General features: G+C 35.6%; 2 protein-coding genes across 3 annotated transcripts; one reads left to right on the forward strand and one right to left on the reverse strand.

The window, feature by feature from the left end:
- The first annotated feature begins 1195 nt into the window (after positions 1–1195).
- On the forward strand, positions 1196–5022 carry LOC133693383 (uncharacterized). 2 transcript variants are annotated; one of them, XM_062114588.1, is made up of 3 exons: positions 1198–1276; positions 1403–1439; positions 1948–5022. In XM_062114588.1, exons 1-3 carry the CDS (start codon positions 1237–1239, stop codon positions 4817–4819), a joined length of 2949 nt encoding a protein of 982 aa, XP_061970572.1. In that variant the 5' UTR covers positions 1198–1236; the 3' UTR covers positions 4820–5022. The 2 variants fall into 2 exon arrangements, with proteins under 2 accessions (XP_061970573.1, XP_061970572.1); XM_062114589.1 differs by lacking the exon at positions 1403–1439 and having other exon boundaries at positions 1196–1276; positions 1973–5022.
- A 5551-nt stretch (positions 5023–10573) lies between these two features.
- On the reverse strand, positions 10574–16623 carry LOC133694319 (extra-large guanine nucleotide-binding protein 1-like). Its single transcript, XM_062115813.1, has 8 exons — positions 15087–16623; positions 14842–14979; positions 14646–14750; positions 14366–14551; positions 13197–13377; positions 12474–12715; positions 11756–11919; positions 10574–11521 (listed from the first exon to the last, which is right to left on the reverse strand). The coding sequence occupies exons 1-8, from the start codon at positions 16224–16226 to the stop codon at positions 10930–10932; spliced, it is 2748 nt and encodes a 915-aa protein (XP_061971797.1). The 5' UTR covers positions 16227–16623; the 3' UTR covers positions 10574–10929.
- Positions 16624–17064: the final 441 nt, after the last annotated feature.

Genomic DNA, 17064 nt, shown 5'->3' on the forward strand with positions numbered 1-17064 from the left:
GCTTAACTATTTGAAATGAAAAGGACACTGAACTTGTATATATATGGTTAGATGAAGCCAAATGCAGTACATAATTGCCTTTCGTTGCTACAATAAAAAAAAATTAATAAGGTCAATGTTCCTTTTTATATTATGGTCCAAGGCATTTCAAGCGTCATGCACAAATGTGGAGGATAAAAAAACAGTGATATTTTTATCTGTCACATTAAAATTATGTTATATTCATGAGATTTCATTTAGGTGTGACCCAAATTTAAAATGACAAATATCACTTGTAAAAAAATATATTTGCACACTCATGTTAGTAGACAATAATACAACAAATTTTAAAGGTCATCAGTTCGAGTCTCACAAACTTTAGAGTCACTGAAGACTTACATGGTTGTTAATTTCAGGATTCATGAGATTAGTCGAGATGCGTGCTAACTGGCCGGACATCCACATTAATAAAAAAAAACAGCAAATCCACTAGCATTTAAAATTAATTATAGTTTCTTAAATTTGTGAAAAACAAACTTGTATCAGGCATAAGATTCTTCACCAAAATTATTTATTTTTAGAGGATGAAAAAAATTACAAGCACCTACTTTTTCAGAATGAGCTAAAATAATCATTATTAAACTCATTCATAATTTATTAACCCAACTCAAATTTTAAATTGAATTATAAAATATACTAACCTAATAAAACTTGATTAATTTAACTAGATTTCTGGTAAAGTAAATTGATTGATAGGCCAAACTCAATTAAGTTAACTCTAATAATTTTTTTTTAAAATCAAAATAACATAATTATTAATGAATGATTAAAATACCTAATTTAAATTCATCAAATATTTCAATAGTGTGCGTGTGTGTCTATATATATATATATATATATATATATATATATATATATATATATATATCTTTTTGATTCAGTTATCAAATCTAACAACTATTATTATGATTAAAAGACTAAAATAGAAGAAAAAAAACTAAGTAGCAAAATATGAATTGAGGTTTTGTAAGGGAAGCTGAACTTTGGAGCTGCATAGTTGGACAGAAAACAGCTTTTACAAGCCACCAGCTGATTATTTGACTTTTTAGCAAGGACACTGAAGAAAAATGGCAGAGTAGGTCCCACCACACACACAACTCATTAAAAAAAGAAAAAACCCCTTAATTGGCCAAAAACAATACATTGATTACTAGCATAATTAATAAAACTAAACACAGTCACAAAAAACACCTCTGGATGAGCAAAGTCAATGTCCTTTCCATCACTGTTTGCCAAGGTAAGAGAGTCAATTGAGAGGGAGCAGAGTGGGGTTATTATAACTTATCATTATCGAAGCAAAACTGGGCATGTTTTACTTTGATTGGAGTTGTAGTAAATGATCTTTCTTATTTGTGTTGTGCAGTGAGAGAAAGAGAGAGACTTAAAAGAAAAAGAAAGACGTATCCTTTCTCTGAGCTCTCTTTAAGTTTGTGTTAATGGAGTCTTGAGGATACAAGAGTGTTTAGAAAGGGGTTCTTTAAACTGTGTGTCCATTTAATGTGAAACCCTCTTTCTGTTTTCTTTCTTTTGGTAAGATTTGGGGATCTGGATTTTGGGTTCTAGGTCTTAGCTCTCTCTCCCTCTCTTTCTTGGGTTTCTTCTAAATTTGTTTTCTTTCTTATACTCTTTACTGAAATGGGAGTTTGGACGTTCTGGAATTGAGACTTTCCATTCTGAGCTCTGGTTTTTTACCCGCAATTTGTTGAAGTTTACATCTTTGTACAGATTCTGTTTCTTGTTTTTGGGTTCCTTATGAAAAGTCTGATTCTTTGTGGGGGAAAAATCTGTGTTCCTTTCTGAGCTTTTCTTGATCTGGTTAGGGTTTTGAAACTTAGCCTTGTTTTTGAGAAATTTGAGTTTTTCTTAGATGGGCTAAACCAAAATTGTTTTCGTTGAATCTTGAGCTAGATTTGCTTTCTTGGTTTTGTCTCAGTTGATTGGTAAGTTACAAGATTTGATGCATCTTTCTCTGTGGAAGCCTATATCTCAGTGTGCTGCTCTGCTCTTGGACAAGAAGAGCAGAAGGAAAGATGGGTCTGAATCCAGTCTTGATATCAAGAGGGACTCATCTATTCTTCGAAAACTTCAAGAACACAAGCTCAGGGAGGCTCTTGAAGAAGCATCTGAAGATGGGTTACTCCTTAAATCTCAAGATATGGAGTCTGAGACTCTTGCAAACCAAGATGAGAGTCTTGGGAGATCAAGATCCCTAGCAAGACTCCATGCGCAGCGAGAATTCTTGCGTGCCACAGCGTTAGCTGCTGAACGAATATTTGAGAATGAAGAATCTATACCTGACCTTCATGAGGCATTCTCCAAGTTCCTCATGATGTATCCAAAGTATCAGTCTTCAGAGAAGGTGGATCAGTTAAGGTCAGATGAGTATGCACATTTGTCTCCAAAGGTATGCCTTGATTACTGTGGATTTGGGCTTTTTTCATATCTTCAGTCTTTGCATTATTGGGATTCTTCAACATTTAGCTTGTCGGAGATAACTGCAAATTTGAGTAATCATGCTCTGTATGGTGGTGCTGAAAAGGGCACTGTGGAATATGATATAAAGACTAGAATAATGGATTATTTGAATATCCCTGAGCATGAGTATGGTCTTGTTTTTACTGTGAGTAGAGGGTCGGCCTTTAAATTGCTTGCTGAATCGTACCCTTTTCATACCAATAAGAAGTTGTTGACTATGTTTGATTACGAGAGCCAGTCTGTGAATTGGATGGCTCAAAGTGCCAAAGAGAAGGGTGCTAAAGTTTATAGTTCGTGGTTTAAATGGCCAACTCTTAAACTTTGTTCCACTGATTTGAGAAAGCAAATTTCAAATAAGAAGAGGAGGAAGAAGGATTCAGCAGTTGGTTTGTTTGTATTTCCAGTGCAGTCGAGAGTTACTGGGGCAAAGTATTCGTACCAGTGGATGGCACTAGCTCAACAGAACCATTGGCATGTCTTGCTTGATGCTGGTTCATTGGGTCCTAAAGATATGGATTCACTTGGGCTGTCCTTGTTTCGTCCTGACTTCATTATCACGTCATTTTACAGAGTATTTGGATATGATCCTACTGGTTTTGGATGTCTTCTTATCAAGAAATCAGTGATGGGAAGCCTCCAAAATCAGTCTGGCAGTACAGGGTCTGGAATGGTAAAGATTACACCTGAGTTTCCTATGTATTTGAGTGATTCTGTGGATGGGTTGGATGGGTTGGTTGGCATTGAAGATGATGAGGTTGCTGGGAATGCTGAAAAAGCCACAGAAAATCATCCAGTAACACAGTTGCCTGCCTTTTCTGGTGCTTTCACATCTTCTCAGGTGAGGGATGTATTCGAGACTGAGATGGAGCATGAGAACAGTTCTGACAGAGATGGAACGAGCACCATATTTGAAGAAACTGAAAGTATTTCAGTGGGGGAAGTGATGAAAAGCCCTGTCTTCAGCGAAGATGAATCATCGGACAACTCATTCTGGATTGATTTGGGTCAGAGTCCCTTGGGATCAGACAGTGCAGGCCAATTGAACAAGCCGAAACTGGCCTCTCCATTACCACCTTTCTGGTTTTCTGGAAAGAAGAACAACGCGAGACTCTCCCCAAAACCAACATCCAAAGTATATGGCAGCCCAATGTATGATGACAAAGGGGTAAACTCGGGGTCACATGATGACCACCATGTGTTGTCTTTCGATGCTGCTGTTCTATCAGTTTCACAGGAACTGGACCATGTTAAGGAGGTTTCTGAAGAAGAACAATTTTCAGGAACAGACCTCTCTTCAAGAAACAATAAGAAGGGCTCAGATCGTTTGCATGTTCATGAGATTGAGGAGGAACCTGGAACTAGCTTCTTTTCAAACTCTGCCATAAACAGATCCCATCTCAATAATTCAACCTCTGGTTTGCAACATAACCTAACCAATGGCTCAACCGCTGCAATTCGCTCGGAGATGAAAGAAAGTGCCATAAGACGAGAAACAGAAGGTGAATTCAGATTGTTGGGGAGAAGGGAAGGGAGTAGATATGGTGGTGGTAGTAGATTCTTTGGGTTGGAAGAGAATGGACATTCAAGCAGGGGAAGAAGGGTATCATTTAGCATGGAGGACAACCACAAAGAGCGTCTGAGCCATACTCTGGAGCCAGGAGAGATATCTGCAACCAGCCTGGATGATGAAGATTACAGCACTGATGGAGAATATGTCGATGGGCAAGATTGGGATCGAAGGGAACCTGAGATAATTTGCCGACACTTGGACCATGTGAATATGTTGGGTCTCAACAAAACTACTCTCCGACTGAGATATTTGATCAACTGGCTAGTAACCTCTTTACTTCAACTCAGGTTACCCAGTCCAGATGGAGATGGAAGGGTGAATCTTGTACACATCTATGGCCCAAAAATAAAATATGAAAGGGGTGCAGCAGTAGCTTTCAATGTCAGGGATAGAAACCGGGGGCTTATAAATCCAGAAGTTGTTCAGAAGCTAGCTGAAAGAGAAGGTGTCTCTCTTGGTATTGGTTTCCTTAGTCACATAAGGATTCTAGATAGCCCAAGACCACAATACGGTGCTGTGAACCTTGAAGATACTTCTTTATGCAGACCAATGGAAAATGGGCATCATAATGGTAAAAGTGGGTTCATAAGGGTTGAGGTAGTCACCGCATCTCTGGGATTCCTGACCAACTTTGAGGATGTGTACAAGTTGTGGGCTTTTGTTTCCAAGTTTCTTAATCCAACCTTTATCAACGACGGTGGCCTCCCAACTGTTGAAGAGGGCACGGAGGCTTGAGTTTTGGGATACATGTATTAATAGTTTTGTTCCAGGATGAAAACAAATGAACTTAGAAGGCATGGACAATCAATTAGGGTGCAAAATCTGAGAGTCAGAGCCGAAGATTGAGGGCTGTTAAATCTGTGTGGCCAGATCCTTTTGCTCTTCCTCATGACTCTCTGATGCAATGGGTGAATTTGTTAATTCTTGTTTGTTTGATATTTCCCCCTTTCTCCCTTTTATCATTATTTTTTTTTTTTTGGGTAGAGGTGGCTTTAGAATCTGTATCAACCCGGGAAGTTATGTTGACCTCCAAGCAGAATTATATGGATAGAACTTTCAGCACCCAAAACGTTCCTGCTTATGCTCCATATCTGGAAAAAAAAAACTCAAACCTTATTTTGCCTGTTAGTCTATGATAGCTTGAATTTGAGACTGCATGCTTAAGTATTAGCTTTGTTACCACTTAAGTTGTACCTCAAGAGAATCGTGTTTTGTTGGGAAGAGGAACTGGTATCCCATGAAATTCGCAACCTAGTGCATATCTGTTAGGAGATGATGCTGGATATCGACTGTAATTAGGATAACTAGGTTTAACTTGTACTGCAATGCTGGTCTAATTCCGCTTGACAAGCCAACATGAAGCTCGACTAGGACTGAGTTTTTTTTTTAAAAAAAAAATTCAGGTGATTTTCGGAGTCAACTTGTAATTTGGTTGATTCAGTCAAATCAAACACTTCAAGAATATATCTTTCTTTCTTTTTTTAACCCTTTTTTTTTCTCTCTAAAATGAAGTCGTTTTTGTTTTTTGTTTTAATTTAAAAGAATAATAGAAATGGTCTTTAAACTACGTTCTCCTGCCAGCGTCCTCTTGGCTGAGGAAGCATGTAGTTTGGTCTTTAAACTGCCGGCTTTGTCCTTCACATCCTTGTCTTGGTAGATTGCAGGTAGTGCTAAGCAGTAACGTTTGATACGTCTTCATCCAAAGTAGTTGTCTTATTGTTAATCTGCTTCTCTTTTCTTTTAACTTTAAAGCTAACAGTATGGAAAAGAAACGTCCAAGACCATTAGTATGGGCAAAGTCCTGCACCGAGGAATAGTGAGTTGATGTTAGCAGGGAGTGGATATCTCCTTGCATAATGCAAAGCTCATCATCAAGTTCAGGGGGTCTCTATTTCCTTTAGTAATAATCATCATTGGGCCACACCCATTTAACTTTGTTTCCCATGGAAATAATGGTGGACGTATGCATGATTCTGCTTCCTTTTCTTTTGCTGATTGTGGATTCTCGCTGATCAGTGTTCTTGGAGAGCCTGGGCGAGTCCTTTTCGTAAAGTAGGTGTGGGCATGGCATTGCAAATTTCATTTTGAAACCATATCATGATGATCACTACATGCTTTTTCCTAGAAAAAAGAAAAAGGAAAAGGAAAAGAAACCTCAACACTTGACTAACTGCCAGATACTCTTAGTTACCATTTCAAATGGGAAATCCTCTGTACAATTCAGCATAGCATAATAAACTAAGAAAAGAATGGCGCTTGTTTGACAAAACAGCTCTCCTGTCGGGGGGGAGTTGCTTCTAAAGGGAACTTTTACGCTGTTGTTGGTGACCCTGAATCGTTGACAAGCTTCACCTGATGAGATGAGGCTGTTCGTGGTAGCCTGGTTGGCTACTAAACTGAAAGACTTGGAAGATATTGCATGTCATAATCATAAACAAGAAATGTTGCTTGGATCAACGAAGATACTTAAAATGTTCAGCCTAATGCTTCCCATGCCAAATTATTATATCATATTATCAAGAGAGAAGGGTAAGAGTTCCTTCCGATTCAAACTATAATTTTGTTTTCTAAATTCTTTTTAATAGAATAAGATTGATAAGGACAAATAAAAAAAATTCCAATCTCAATAGGAGAAAGCAACATCTCACCAGAAATTGAAGGTCTGGTGTGTCTGTACAAAGTTATTTCTGTCCACTACGCATATTAAAAATTTAAAACCACTGCAATTTCAGCAGGCCAGATCAACCATTTTTAAGCTCTGAGATATTAAACCAAATGTCACTTAAATATTAACAAAAAGCAAAAGTGAAGAATTCCTTCAGCTTGTGATTGGGTCCCGGTTGGTAACTAAAGGAAGATCCAAATCTCAGATCTTCGCAAGATGATATCCCACTTCGCCAGCTTATGGAAAGGATTAACAAATTCTTAACTGGCACTAATGAACACGACTTCATGATCCCATCATCTTCATAAGGATTGCAGTGACTCCTTGCACTGCAGGTATCTGTTTTCTTCCACTATATCTGTAGCCAAATTAAAGCATGTTCACGAGCTCGGGCAGCCCATTTTGATGCGTCTCAAACCCCAAATCTGAAAGATGTCGAAGATAAAGCTCATAATAAGCATATCCCACTAGAGACAAAAGAAAAGGAAGAGCAATCATTGTTTCTAAAAGATGAAAAGAAGAACCACTTCGGCACATAAAGAAGAACCACTTCGGCACATAAAACATGTAATACCAATATTTTATCTGGAAAAGAATTAAATAAGAGTCTTGAATCAGCCATTGCGTTAGGAATCAAAGCCATGAAGTGGATGATATATATATTTCAAGCAAGAATTATGGATCGCTCTAACAAAGAACATGTATTCATAATAATACGTCGGTGTGCACGCGTGCGAGGTATCTCTCTGGTACGACTTCATTTAATAGCAGAAGATTAGCATCCCTCAGTCCCTCTTTCAGGAACTGCACTTAATAAACACAAATTGTGAAAAAGTACGAAGATCCGTCTACGATGTGGGTTTCTTGAAATTCAAGTAGGACATCTATGATATATGCTTGAAGTTAAACCAGTTTATCCACGTTGCAGTTTGCAGCAAAAGTCAGCATCTCTCTACGTGAATTGGATGATGTACTTTGCAAGCTTGATAAAAAAAAAAAAGGCTACTATTCAAAGATGCTTTTTACGGCCAACCGCAGTTTGAAATGCGGGTGCGGTTGGAACACACACTTTAGTTTACTCAGTAATTTTGGTCTTGCCACTATCTAAGGACTTCACCAACTTTGCATGTGTCAAAGAAGAAAAAAGAAAAAAATTCTTTCATGTTTGAGTGTAGGCGTGAGCATGGACTATACAAAGAAAACCTGACAATATGTAGCAAACTACCGTCTGTTAAAGGGTGAGTTATGTATTAACACAGAAGGGGAGTCATATTTCTTACCATTATTCACTTTCTAATCTCATGTTTTTCTTATATTAAACTTAACAGCTTTACTAATCGGTATGTTTTCTTTATTAGGGTTGTAATACAAGGATCTTATGTTTTATTATTTTGCTATGTGCCGTATGGATGCTACTATTATAACTTATTTACTTATGTTATGGTAGTTATGATATTTGGTCATGCTAGCTATTGTGATTGTTATATTAGGTTTACGATGAGGGTGAGCGAAAAAACCAAAAAACCAAGAAAACCAAGAAAATTGAAAAAAAATAATTGAAAAAACCGAATCGTAAAAAAACCGATTAAAATTTTGAAAAAACTGACTGGTTCGGTTCGGTTTCGGTTTTATAAGCCTAAAACTGAAAAAACCAAACCCAAACCGAAAAAACCGGAAAAAAACCGAGTCAAACCGGAAAAAACCGAGCCAAACCAGTTTGAACCAGTTTTTGTCCTAAAAAACCGAACCGAAACCGGCCAGTTTGAACCGGTTTCGATTTTTTTAAAAAAAACTTTCGGTTTGGTTATTTTTTTTTTTATATAAAAACTGAACTGAACTGAAAATAATAACTTCTAATTTAGGATGGTTGAAATATATATATATATTTTTTTGTTATGTTATTCCGTCATCTCTTTACTCTTGATTGTAATCCTTTTTTGATGTGCCAAAAGGGGAGAAAATATAAGGAGGTGATTGTGTTATAAACATATGCCAAGGAGGACAAATAATAATATGTGATTCAAGGGGAGAATAGTAGTATGTGATTATGATTATGAAGAAACTAGACCTGGGCCTATGCTATGCTGGAGGTCAGTATTTTTTCGTATAAAAAAATAATGTCTAGATATTACAAGCGTATTTTAAAGAAATAATAATGTGATTAAAAAAGAAAAATAAATTATAATTATGAAAAAATGTTTGGGAAGAAAATATTTGCCATGCTTATGAATATAGGAGAGCATGAAAAATATGGTTATAATGCATGCATAAACTTAATTATTAATACTTTTTATGGTATGCTATATTTTTAAACCAGGCAAATTTTGTAGGGGGTCATAATATACTTTTTCTACACTTCGGTCCATGTAGTTTCAAACTTTTATTTTAAACATCAAGCTTTATTTTATTTTATTTTTACATTTTAGTCATTAGAAATTGAGATAGAAGAAAAATAAGTTATTGTAAAAGGAAATGAGAGAGAATCTTATTCCGACTATTAAATTCATTGATTTTGGTGTTGATAAATTGTATTTTGATAAGGATAATTCTATAAAGGTTTATTCATTTAATTATGCTAAACAAAATAGATTGAGCTAGAGATATTATACTATGACTTATTTGATTTTGAATTTTTAAGCTTATTAAAATGTGTTTTGTGGTTAGTAATATAATTATTGAGGTTTTTTTTTATTGTTTTTTTTTTATATTTTTTTATACTTCATGTGAAAAACAAGTTAATCTGAGCTTTAAATTTTAAGTTTTGATTTTCTAGCAATTGAATTTAGCTGAAAAATTATCTAAGCTCATGGAGTATTCATTTTAGAGATTATAAGTTTGATATTATGATAGCGATTATTTTTTAAATAATTTTTTATGTTAAAATATATATTAATAATTTTTTTTATTTTTTAAAAATTATTTTTAATATCAACACATTAAAACGATTCAAAACATATAAATTATATTAAATTTTAACAAAAAAAAATAATTAAAAATATAATTTTCAACGCGTTACCAGACAATTTTATTTGTCTACCGCTTAGGCCACGAAGCAGATGGCCTTTATTTTCAAAGGCAAGGAGCGAAGGCTTGCTGAGGCATATTTTGAATATTCTTTCAAGCACACAGAAGTATGCCTAGCCTTGCAAACCTGTATTGTGTTTGGGTTGTTCTTTAAAATAAAATTCTTTTTAAATTAAATTAATTGTTATAATAATATTTTAAAAATCATCTCTTAGGCATACTTTTTAAATAAGATTAGATATTTTTATGTTAATATTTTCAATTACTTTTATAATAATTATATATGATCCTAATATGCCAAAAAAAAAAACAAAACAAAAATTACACAAGAATATTGAATGAAAATAAAATATTTTTTATTATTTTCTTATTGTGAATTTCTTATATATTTTTATAAATCAATTATTCTTTTTTTTTCATATAGCCATATAAAAATTATCAAAACATGATTTTTTAATTTTTTTCTCTAATCATCATGAGAAGTTTTTGTTTTATTTTACCAATGAAGAAAACACATGTTTTTGTTAAAAAATAAAATAAGGAAAACGAAGTTTTCCTTTATTAAATAAACCATGTTGACAAAAATACAAAAAAAAAAAAAACATGCCTCGTAAAAACAAATGCATGAATAAAAAAAAAGGGAATGTTTTGACATAAAAAATATATTCTCATTCAAAATTTAAATCCTCTTACGAATATTTATTTTAATTAATGTTAAATTGACTTTGCAAATTACTGAGCAGCATAAAGCATGCACGATAGTTGCTAGATATATACCTGATGTCTGAGGAAAGGCGGCATTTAGAAGATCTGATGTCATCTTATATTGCAAATGAATATTCGGACCCTGTTCAGATGGAGAAAGAACTACAAGCAAGGTACAAAAACAACATCAAGCGATTCCTTCACAGAGCGTCGAGGAGAGCTAATGTTTCACCCTAATTTCTATGCTAGTATTCTTATATTGTAAATAATTTTTTTGCTGAATGACATTGAGATAAACCTAAAAGGCCGGCTTGACAATCTTCCAGCTGCAACAACTCACGCATGAAGAACTTCTTCTCTCGCTAATTTACATGCCATTATATGTACAGTGGCAATGAGGACTGCTGTTAAGAGCTTGGACCCATATACAAAGTGCTTCTTCCTTTACTCATCAGGGGGAATAGGAGCTTGCCTCGGTGCTATACATTGAATACTCACTGAGACTGAAGTTGGGTTTTTCTTCATCCCACTTCATAATCTCCCTCGCATATTTAAGAGCCGCGTCAACGCTATCAGGTACGAGTCCCTTGACCACAGAAGCATACAACTTCCTTCCGGTGAGTAGAGAGTAAAGCCTCTTGAACTTGACTGCCATATAGTGGGCACCCAGCTGACCAAGTGAGGGGCTAGTATTAATGCTGTTGCTGTTGCTGTTGGAGCGATGGCTACTGATCACTGGATGGAAATCATCAAACCATTCACATTGAGTCAACGGTACTCGCTCAATTTTCTCCTCAAACAGATCAAATTTATTTAGTATCAAAAGAAAATCCATCTGCTCAAATGTTGGATGAGTAACAATGCTCTCAAAGAATTTCCTGCTCAGCAACATCTTGTTAGTAGACAAGCCATTCCCATCAACTGCATACTGATCATAGTCATTCATGGCAACACAGAAAATGACCATCCCAACATCTTCAAACATCTCTAGCCACTTGCAGTTCTCTCCAAGCCCCCGTGAATGTACACTAATTAGTTGGTACCTGGTGACCAGAGTAAAGGGGGGAAATGTTAACAATAAAAGGATACCTCTACAAATAATTACATATTTAATAATGTCCGTGTGATGAGATAGAAGAATTAGGCGAGCCATGCCAGAGGTCCAGCACATAGCACAGAAGCAATACTGTGATTGCTTACGAGCTACTTCATAACAGAGGTGAGAACTAAAACCATCAGAAATTTAAAGGCACTTCTTAATAAACTACAGCTCCTACCTAAGCAAAGTGTCATGCTGGTCTTCAGTGTCATAGTTATCATCAGATGCTGATTGGGGATATGAGAAATCCAAGCAAGCAAGCCCATTTGATGAAGTAACACCCTCAGCGTATAGGATATCCAAATCTGAGGGCTCGTAGTCTGTTCTCAATATATCAACAGCCTGCAGAGAGAATAATTTTAGTAGCGACAACAAAGAAACTGCAGTTGCGTTATCATGTAGATATATTTGGCAAGAGAACAATGACATGAAACAAAATAGTCTGTAAACCTTTGTTCAACACAATGCATAAAGCTTAAACATTACCAATATCTAATGAGCGAAACTAAAGCAGCACTTGGCTCAACCTAGGAAAGCTGAGGAACCAAAATGAATCCCATTTTAACCACGAATCATGTACTATCAGCATGAATACAATACCATCAGGCAACTGTTAAAGCAGAATACAATATCGCTCTTTTTTTCATAAATAAATAAATTAAAAAATAAAAAAAAAAACAATATCAGTCAGTTCCTCTATATCAGTCAGAAAATCAAAATTATTCTCTTTTAAGATATTTTATGGCTCTAACTTCAGCCAGAAATGATGCAAGCATGAAAACAGAAAACTTCACATCTTGACTAAAAACTACCAAGTAACAACAGAGAAGCATGTATAGACCAAATATAGTCTAACAAATTTGAACCAAGCAAATGAACCTGACAAAAGATCTTACCCGCTCCAAGAAATAACTTGACACACTAGGTAGCATTTCCAACTCATTTCTCCGCTTATAAGTGGCCTGAATGGCTTCATCCTTCAACAACTCTTCAACTAGTGGCGCATATTCGCGAGTAGCAGCAGGAAAAATTGCTTCCAAATTCCCAGAAACCATAGTCTTCAGAAGCCAATCCGAGAATGCTTTAAGCCTTGGACCAATTGAGTAGATAGTTTGGTGGTTGGTGTTACTTGTACTCCCTATCATCACACAACATTTTCTTTCAGGCACTTAACAGAATATAAACCCGAGAAGAGTTTTAAAGTAAATGTATATCAATCAGCTGTCACACACCTACTTTTACATTGTAAGTTGTTAGTGGTTTCAATACATTCTGCAACTGCATGCTATTCATCAATGCTACAAATCATATTTATCTAATCACATCTTGAAGACAGAACAACTTCTTAGGGCCATCCCAGTTCCCACATAAAATCTGTTTCCTTATATACACTACTTGGAGACGAGAGGAAGTAAGAATCTAATGTATTCCCATACAACAAAAGAGATTGTTAAAAATTACAAATGTTACAACATCTTTTCCTTTCCCCCCCTTTATGCACACCCACCCACATGTGTTAGCGATAAACACGAGGGTCATTCTCTGAAGAAAAAATACAAAGAAGAAGGAAAAAAATATACAAGTTGAGAAGAAATCAAGAATAGAGAGACTCAACATACCAATATGTTCTGTTTCATCAGTAGATTGCTCTTTTGTCACTGCAGTTAAACTTTCCTCTTCAAATCGATCACGGCCCTCAAGAAGTATACCAAGATAACCATACACATTACTCTGGATTGTCAATTTAATGTTTTCACGCTCATCTTCAGTGAAAGGGACAGGTTTATAAAGAATCTTTGCCTGAAAAAAACATCAAATTAAAATGAAGTAAGCTAGTTTTTAACAGCATTGACTAGCATGTCATAAAAGCCATTGCTTTGCAGGATAAGGTATGATACCAAAATTACCAAAGGCAGAATTAGAGTAACCAAGTATAAGCATCCGTGTACAGAGATCAATGCTTACTAAAAGTATGACACTTACAGAACAAGGTTCATTTACAAGAACTCTTTCAATGTGTAGTCAGGTGTTATAAACCAGTCCCTTATGGGCAATGACAAATGGTGCAATGGCACAACAACCACATGGCCACATAAATTAGTTGTCCTTTTAATTGATCTGGCAGTTTTGAGCCTATTGAACTCACTTTTAATCTATATACATTGCTTTTGTTGATGGTTTTCTTAGTTTCAAAGTTTAACTTTGGCTTACCATTTTTAAGCATAATATCTATGATTGGATTGGAAAAGTTCTGCTTTCTTAAATAAACATCTTTTACTCTCAATTTTTCCCATTTTATCCTTCATTAAATATCATTTATCACACCGTGGGATCTGCTATGGTAAGCACAAAGAAATATAAATGGGATTCACGTTTACTAAAAGTTAAAGTTTTGAGCAAATAAAATAAGGAAATATAATTTGGGACAGAGGGAATGTTTGACAGTTGCTTGAGAATATGCATAGCTTGAATATTGTTACTGGTTTTTACTTCATCATCCAAGGTTCTCCAACTAAATTTGATAATCAAAGCAATGCATTAACATAAGCTAACAGAATAACATCCATGCACCTATATTGAAACATCACTTGGATGTGCTTAGACAGGAAAAGAGACCACAAGCATATAAAACAAAGTAAAGACAGCAAACCCCACTAACATCCATCTACTTTTTGAAACATCTTCGGATGTTTTAAGATGGAAAATGAGACCATGACAATATGAGACTGAGCAAAGATAGGTGATCCTTAACATGAACAAATTTTGAGGAGCCTAGTTGAGAAAGTACCTGCTTAAAGATAGTACTTGTTCCAGAGCCACTAAATCCAACTAAAAGAAGCTTCAGAAGTGTTCTCTGCTCAAGATAGTCTGGGATGCTTCTGCTAATCAGACTGTTAACTTGCTCTCCACAAGAATTCGAAGGTTTGGAAGGAACAGGTAGTGATAAGAAAGCACAAACAAGTTTCATTCCCGCCTGTTAAGTAACAAGCAGACAAATGATTCCAAATGCATTCATAAATGCGGAAAGGGAAAATTCAGGCAGAGATGAGGTTCCATATAAAGCATACCTTGCCCCAAATGTAACCTTTAGTGTTCTTCTGTCCCTCTTCTTGGTATGATCCATCCTCATTCACCCAAAAATGTGGGTTGCCAGCGCATTGAACTCCTGCCAGCTGCAATTTCAACGAAATGTCTCTATACTAAAACCCTTGACATTAAATCATTCAAAACAAACAAAAAGAAGAGCATGTACTGGAACTCAACCTGCAACATCCTAAGCTCAACTTTTGTGATCTCCCGGCCATTCATGAAAACCTGTGTGTTTCCATTGCTAGCATTTGCATTAATTGGACCCCCAACATTCAAATGAGGACTTATAATCTGGGAAGGCTTTTGCCCTACCTGTTAAATTGAAAATTTGAAACAACCATCAAAGTCCATAATAAAGAAACAAACCGTATCAAATCATGACAAGAACATAACCACCAAAAGTATTATGCTAAATTCACCTTTCCCCAAAGACCGGACACTTTATCATACCAATAGTTTCCAGGTTTCATTTTCTTAGGCGGGTTCGAACAAGTCTGCAAAACAACTAACTCCTCATGACACAGAGGTTCTCCATTCACATAAACATACTCCGGGGGCAACTGATTTGCCTCGCACAACTCCTCTGCCTTCATTATCTGTCTAACCTCCAAATTATTCAACAGCCTCTTGAGCATCCTCGAACACTTCCCTAAACTCCCACGCTTTGATTCATCAATTGGAAATCCAATACAAGTAACACACTTTCTCCCTTCTGGCATCGATCCCATCGCTCTAAGCACACAATTGATACAATACTTCGCATCGCAAACAAGACAAACTTCCTTCTCCGTGAACCTACTCCCTTTAAAACACCTATAACAACTCCCTTTCTTCCCTTTACTTCTGGCCTCTGGTTTAATCCGTAGAACCCTCTCCTCCTCCTCGAAAAACCCCTCGTTGCCACCAAACCCATCATCAATATCACCACCACCACCATCATCATTCGATTCAATATCGCGGAAAGTAACAACTGGGGCTTTTCTACCCTCACCATTCACCTCATTATTTGAAACCTTAACACTAGAAACACGCGAAGACGGGTACTCATCATCAACATCAGCACTACTTAAAACAGATTCATTTGACTCCCAATCTCGATTCGAAGACAATTCATTAGAAACCCTCAACTTTAGCAAACTTTCATCACGCGATTTATCATCAAAACTATTAGTACTTGAACTTGTACCAGCATCATTTGATAAACCTGAACTACTTAACTCGCTAGAAAAAACACATTCTTGCAAATTATGATCTACAGCTCTCTCTATAACGGAAGTTGGTGAAACAGTTATAGCCGCCTCTTCAGATCCACAATCCTTACCTGGGTTTTTACCGGTATTAACAGATTTTGGGTTTTTTCTGGGATCAGAGGCGGGTAACAGAGGTTTTACTACAGGTAAAGTGATATTTTGTTGGAAATTAATGAGGGGAACTACGGCGGCGACAGGGATGTTGTTGACGTTGATTGGGACGGCGCGTGGGATGTCGTAGCCCACCGGGGGTCCGGTGTATTCAAGTGCAAATGAGCATTGAACTCCATCTTCAGTAACTGAACACATTTTGGTAAATTTTTAGATCAAAGTGAAGCCCTAATCTTAACCTCAAAGAGAAGAAGAGGAAACATTTGTTTTTTGTTTTGGTTTATGTTTGGGTTGTTGGGTTTTGAAAATAAAGTGAGATTCTACAAAAAGAGAAAAGAATAATAATGCTTGGAGAAGAGGGAAATGGATGAGCTGATTGAAAGTGAAATCTACAAGGAAAGAAGAAGTAGCTTGGAAGGAGAGGACAAAGTATTTGGGGGGAAGTAAGCAGGTGTTCGGGGAGAAGTAGAAAGAGAATATGTTGGGGGGAGTGAAGAAAGTGACAGTAGAAGAAGAAAACCAGGCAGCAGGAACTCCTATGCTTGCTTTATCCTTTAATGGAGTATTGTAAGCTCAATCAACCAATGTTCAGTATTTTATATTTTATTATGTATTTCTTTCTTTGATTGAGATGGATTAGTCTGTAATATATTTGCCGTGATCCGTTGATTCTTAGTAGTACCATTAGATTTAATTAAATAGTTTAATTTTATAATTTGTCAATTTGATTTTTTTAAAAAAATTAAATTTCAAATTAAATTATATAAAAATTATTTAGAATAAATTATTTAATTTAATAAGCTAAAAAATAATTTGAAAAATTAATAAAAATATAACATAACTTTTTTAAAAAACTTTAAGATGATAAATTTTTTTATATTGAGACTATAATAAATTAGATCGATTTTGATCATCTTGCGACCTAGATCATATATTTCAATAAGTTTAATAACTTTATTTTTTTATAAATAATTTTTATTTAATTTTATGATAATATTATATGTTTTTAAAATCGAGCATCAACCATAAAAATAAC

The sequence above is a fragment of the Populus nigra genome, chromosome 5, assembly GCF_951802175.1.
Source record: "Populus nigra chromosome 5, ddPopNigr1.1, whole genome shotgun sequence".
Taxonomy (NCBI): Eukaryota; Viridiplantae; Streptophyta; class Magnoliopsida; order Malpighiales; family Salicaceae; genus Populus; species Populus nigra.

Bases quoted from the DNA above. Each gene is read 5' to 3' on its own strand.
- LOC133693383 (XM_062114588.1), top strand. From the start codon at position 1,237: ATGAGCAAAGTCAATGTCCTTTCCATCACTGTTTGCCAAG. The intron at 1,277-1,402 runs GTAAGAGAGTCA...TGTGTTGTGCAG, and splicing joins TTCCATCACTGTTTGCCAAG to TGAGAGAAAGAGAGAGACTT. The intron at 1,440-1,947 runs GTATCCTTTCTC...ATCTTGAGCTAG, and splicing joins CTTAAAAGAAAAAGAAAGAC to ATTTGCTTTCTTGGTTTTGT.
- LOC133694319 (XM_062115813.1), bottom strand. From the start codon at position 16,226: ATGTGTTCAGTTACTGAAGATGGAGTTCAATGCTCATTTGCACTTGAA. The intron at 14,980-15,086 runs GTGAATTTAGCA...TCAATTTAACAG, and splicing joins TGTCCGGTCTTTGGGGAAAG to GTAGGGCAAAAGCCTTCCCA. The intron at 11,522-11,755 runs GTAGGAGCTGTA...TCTGGTCACCAG, and splicing joins CAGCATGACACTTTGCTTAG to GTACCAACTAATTAGTGTAC.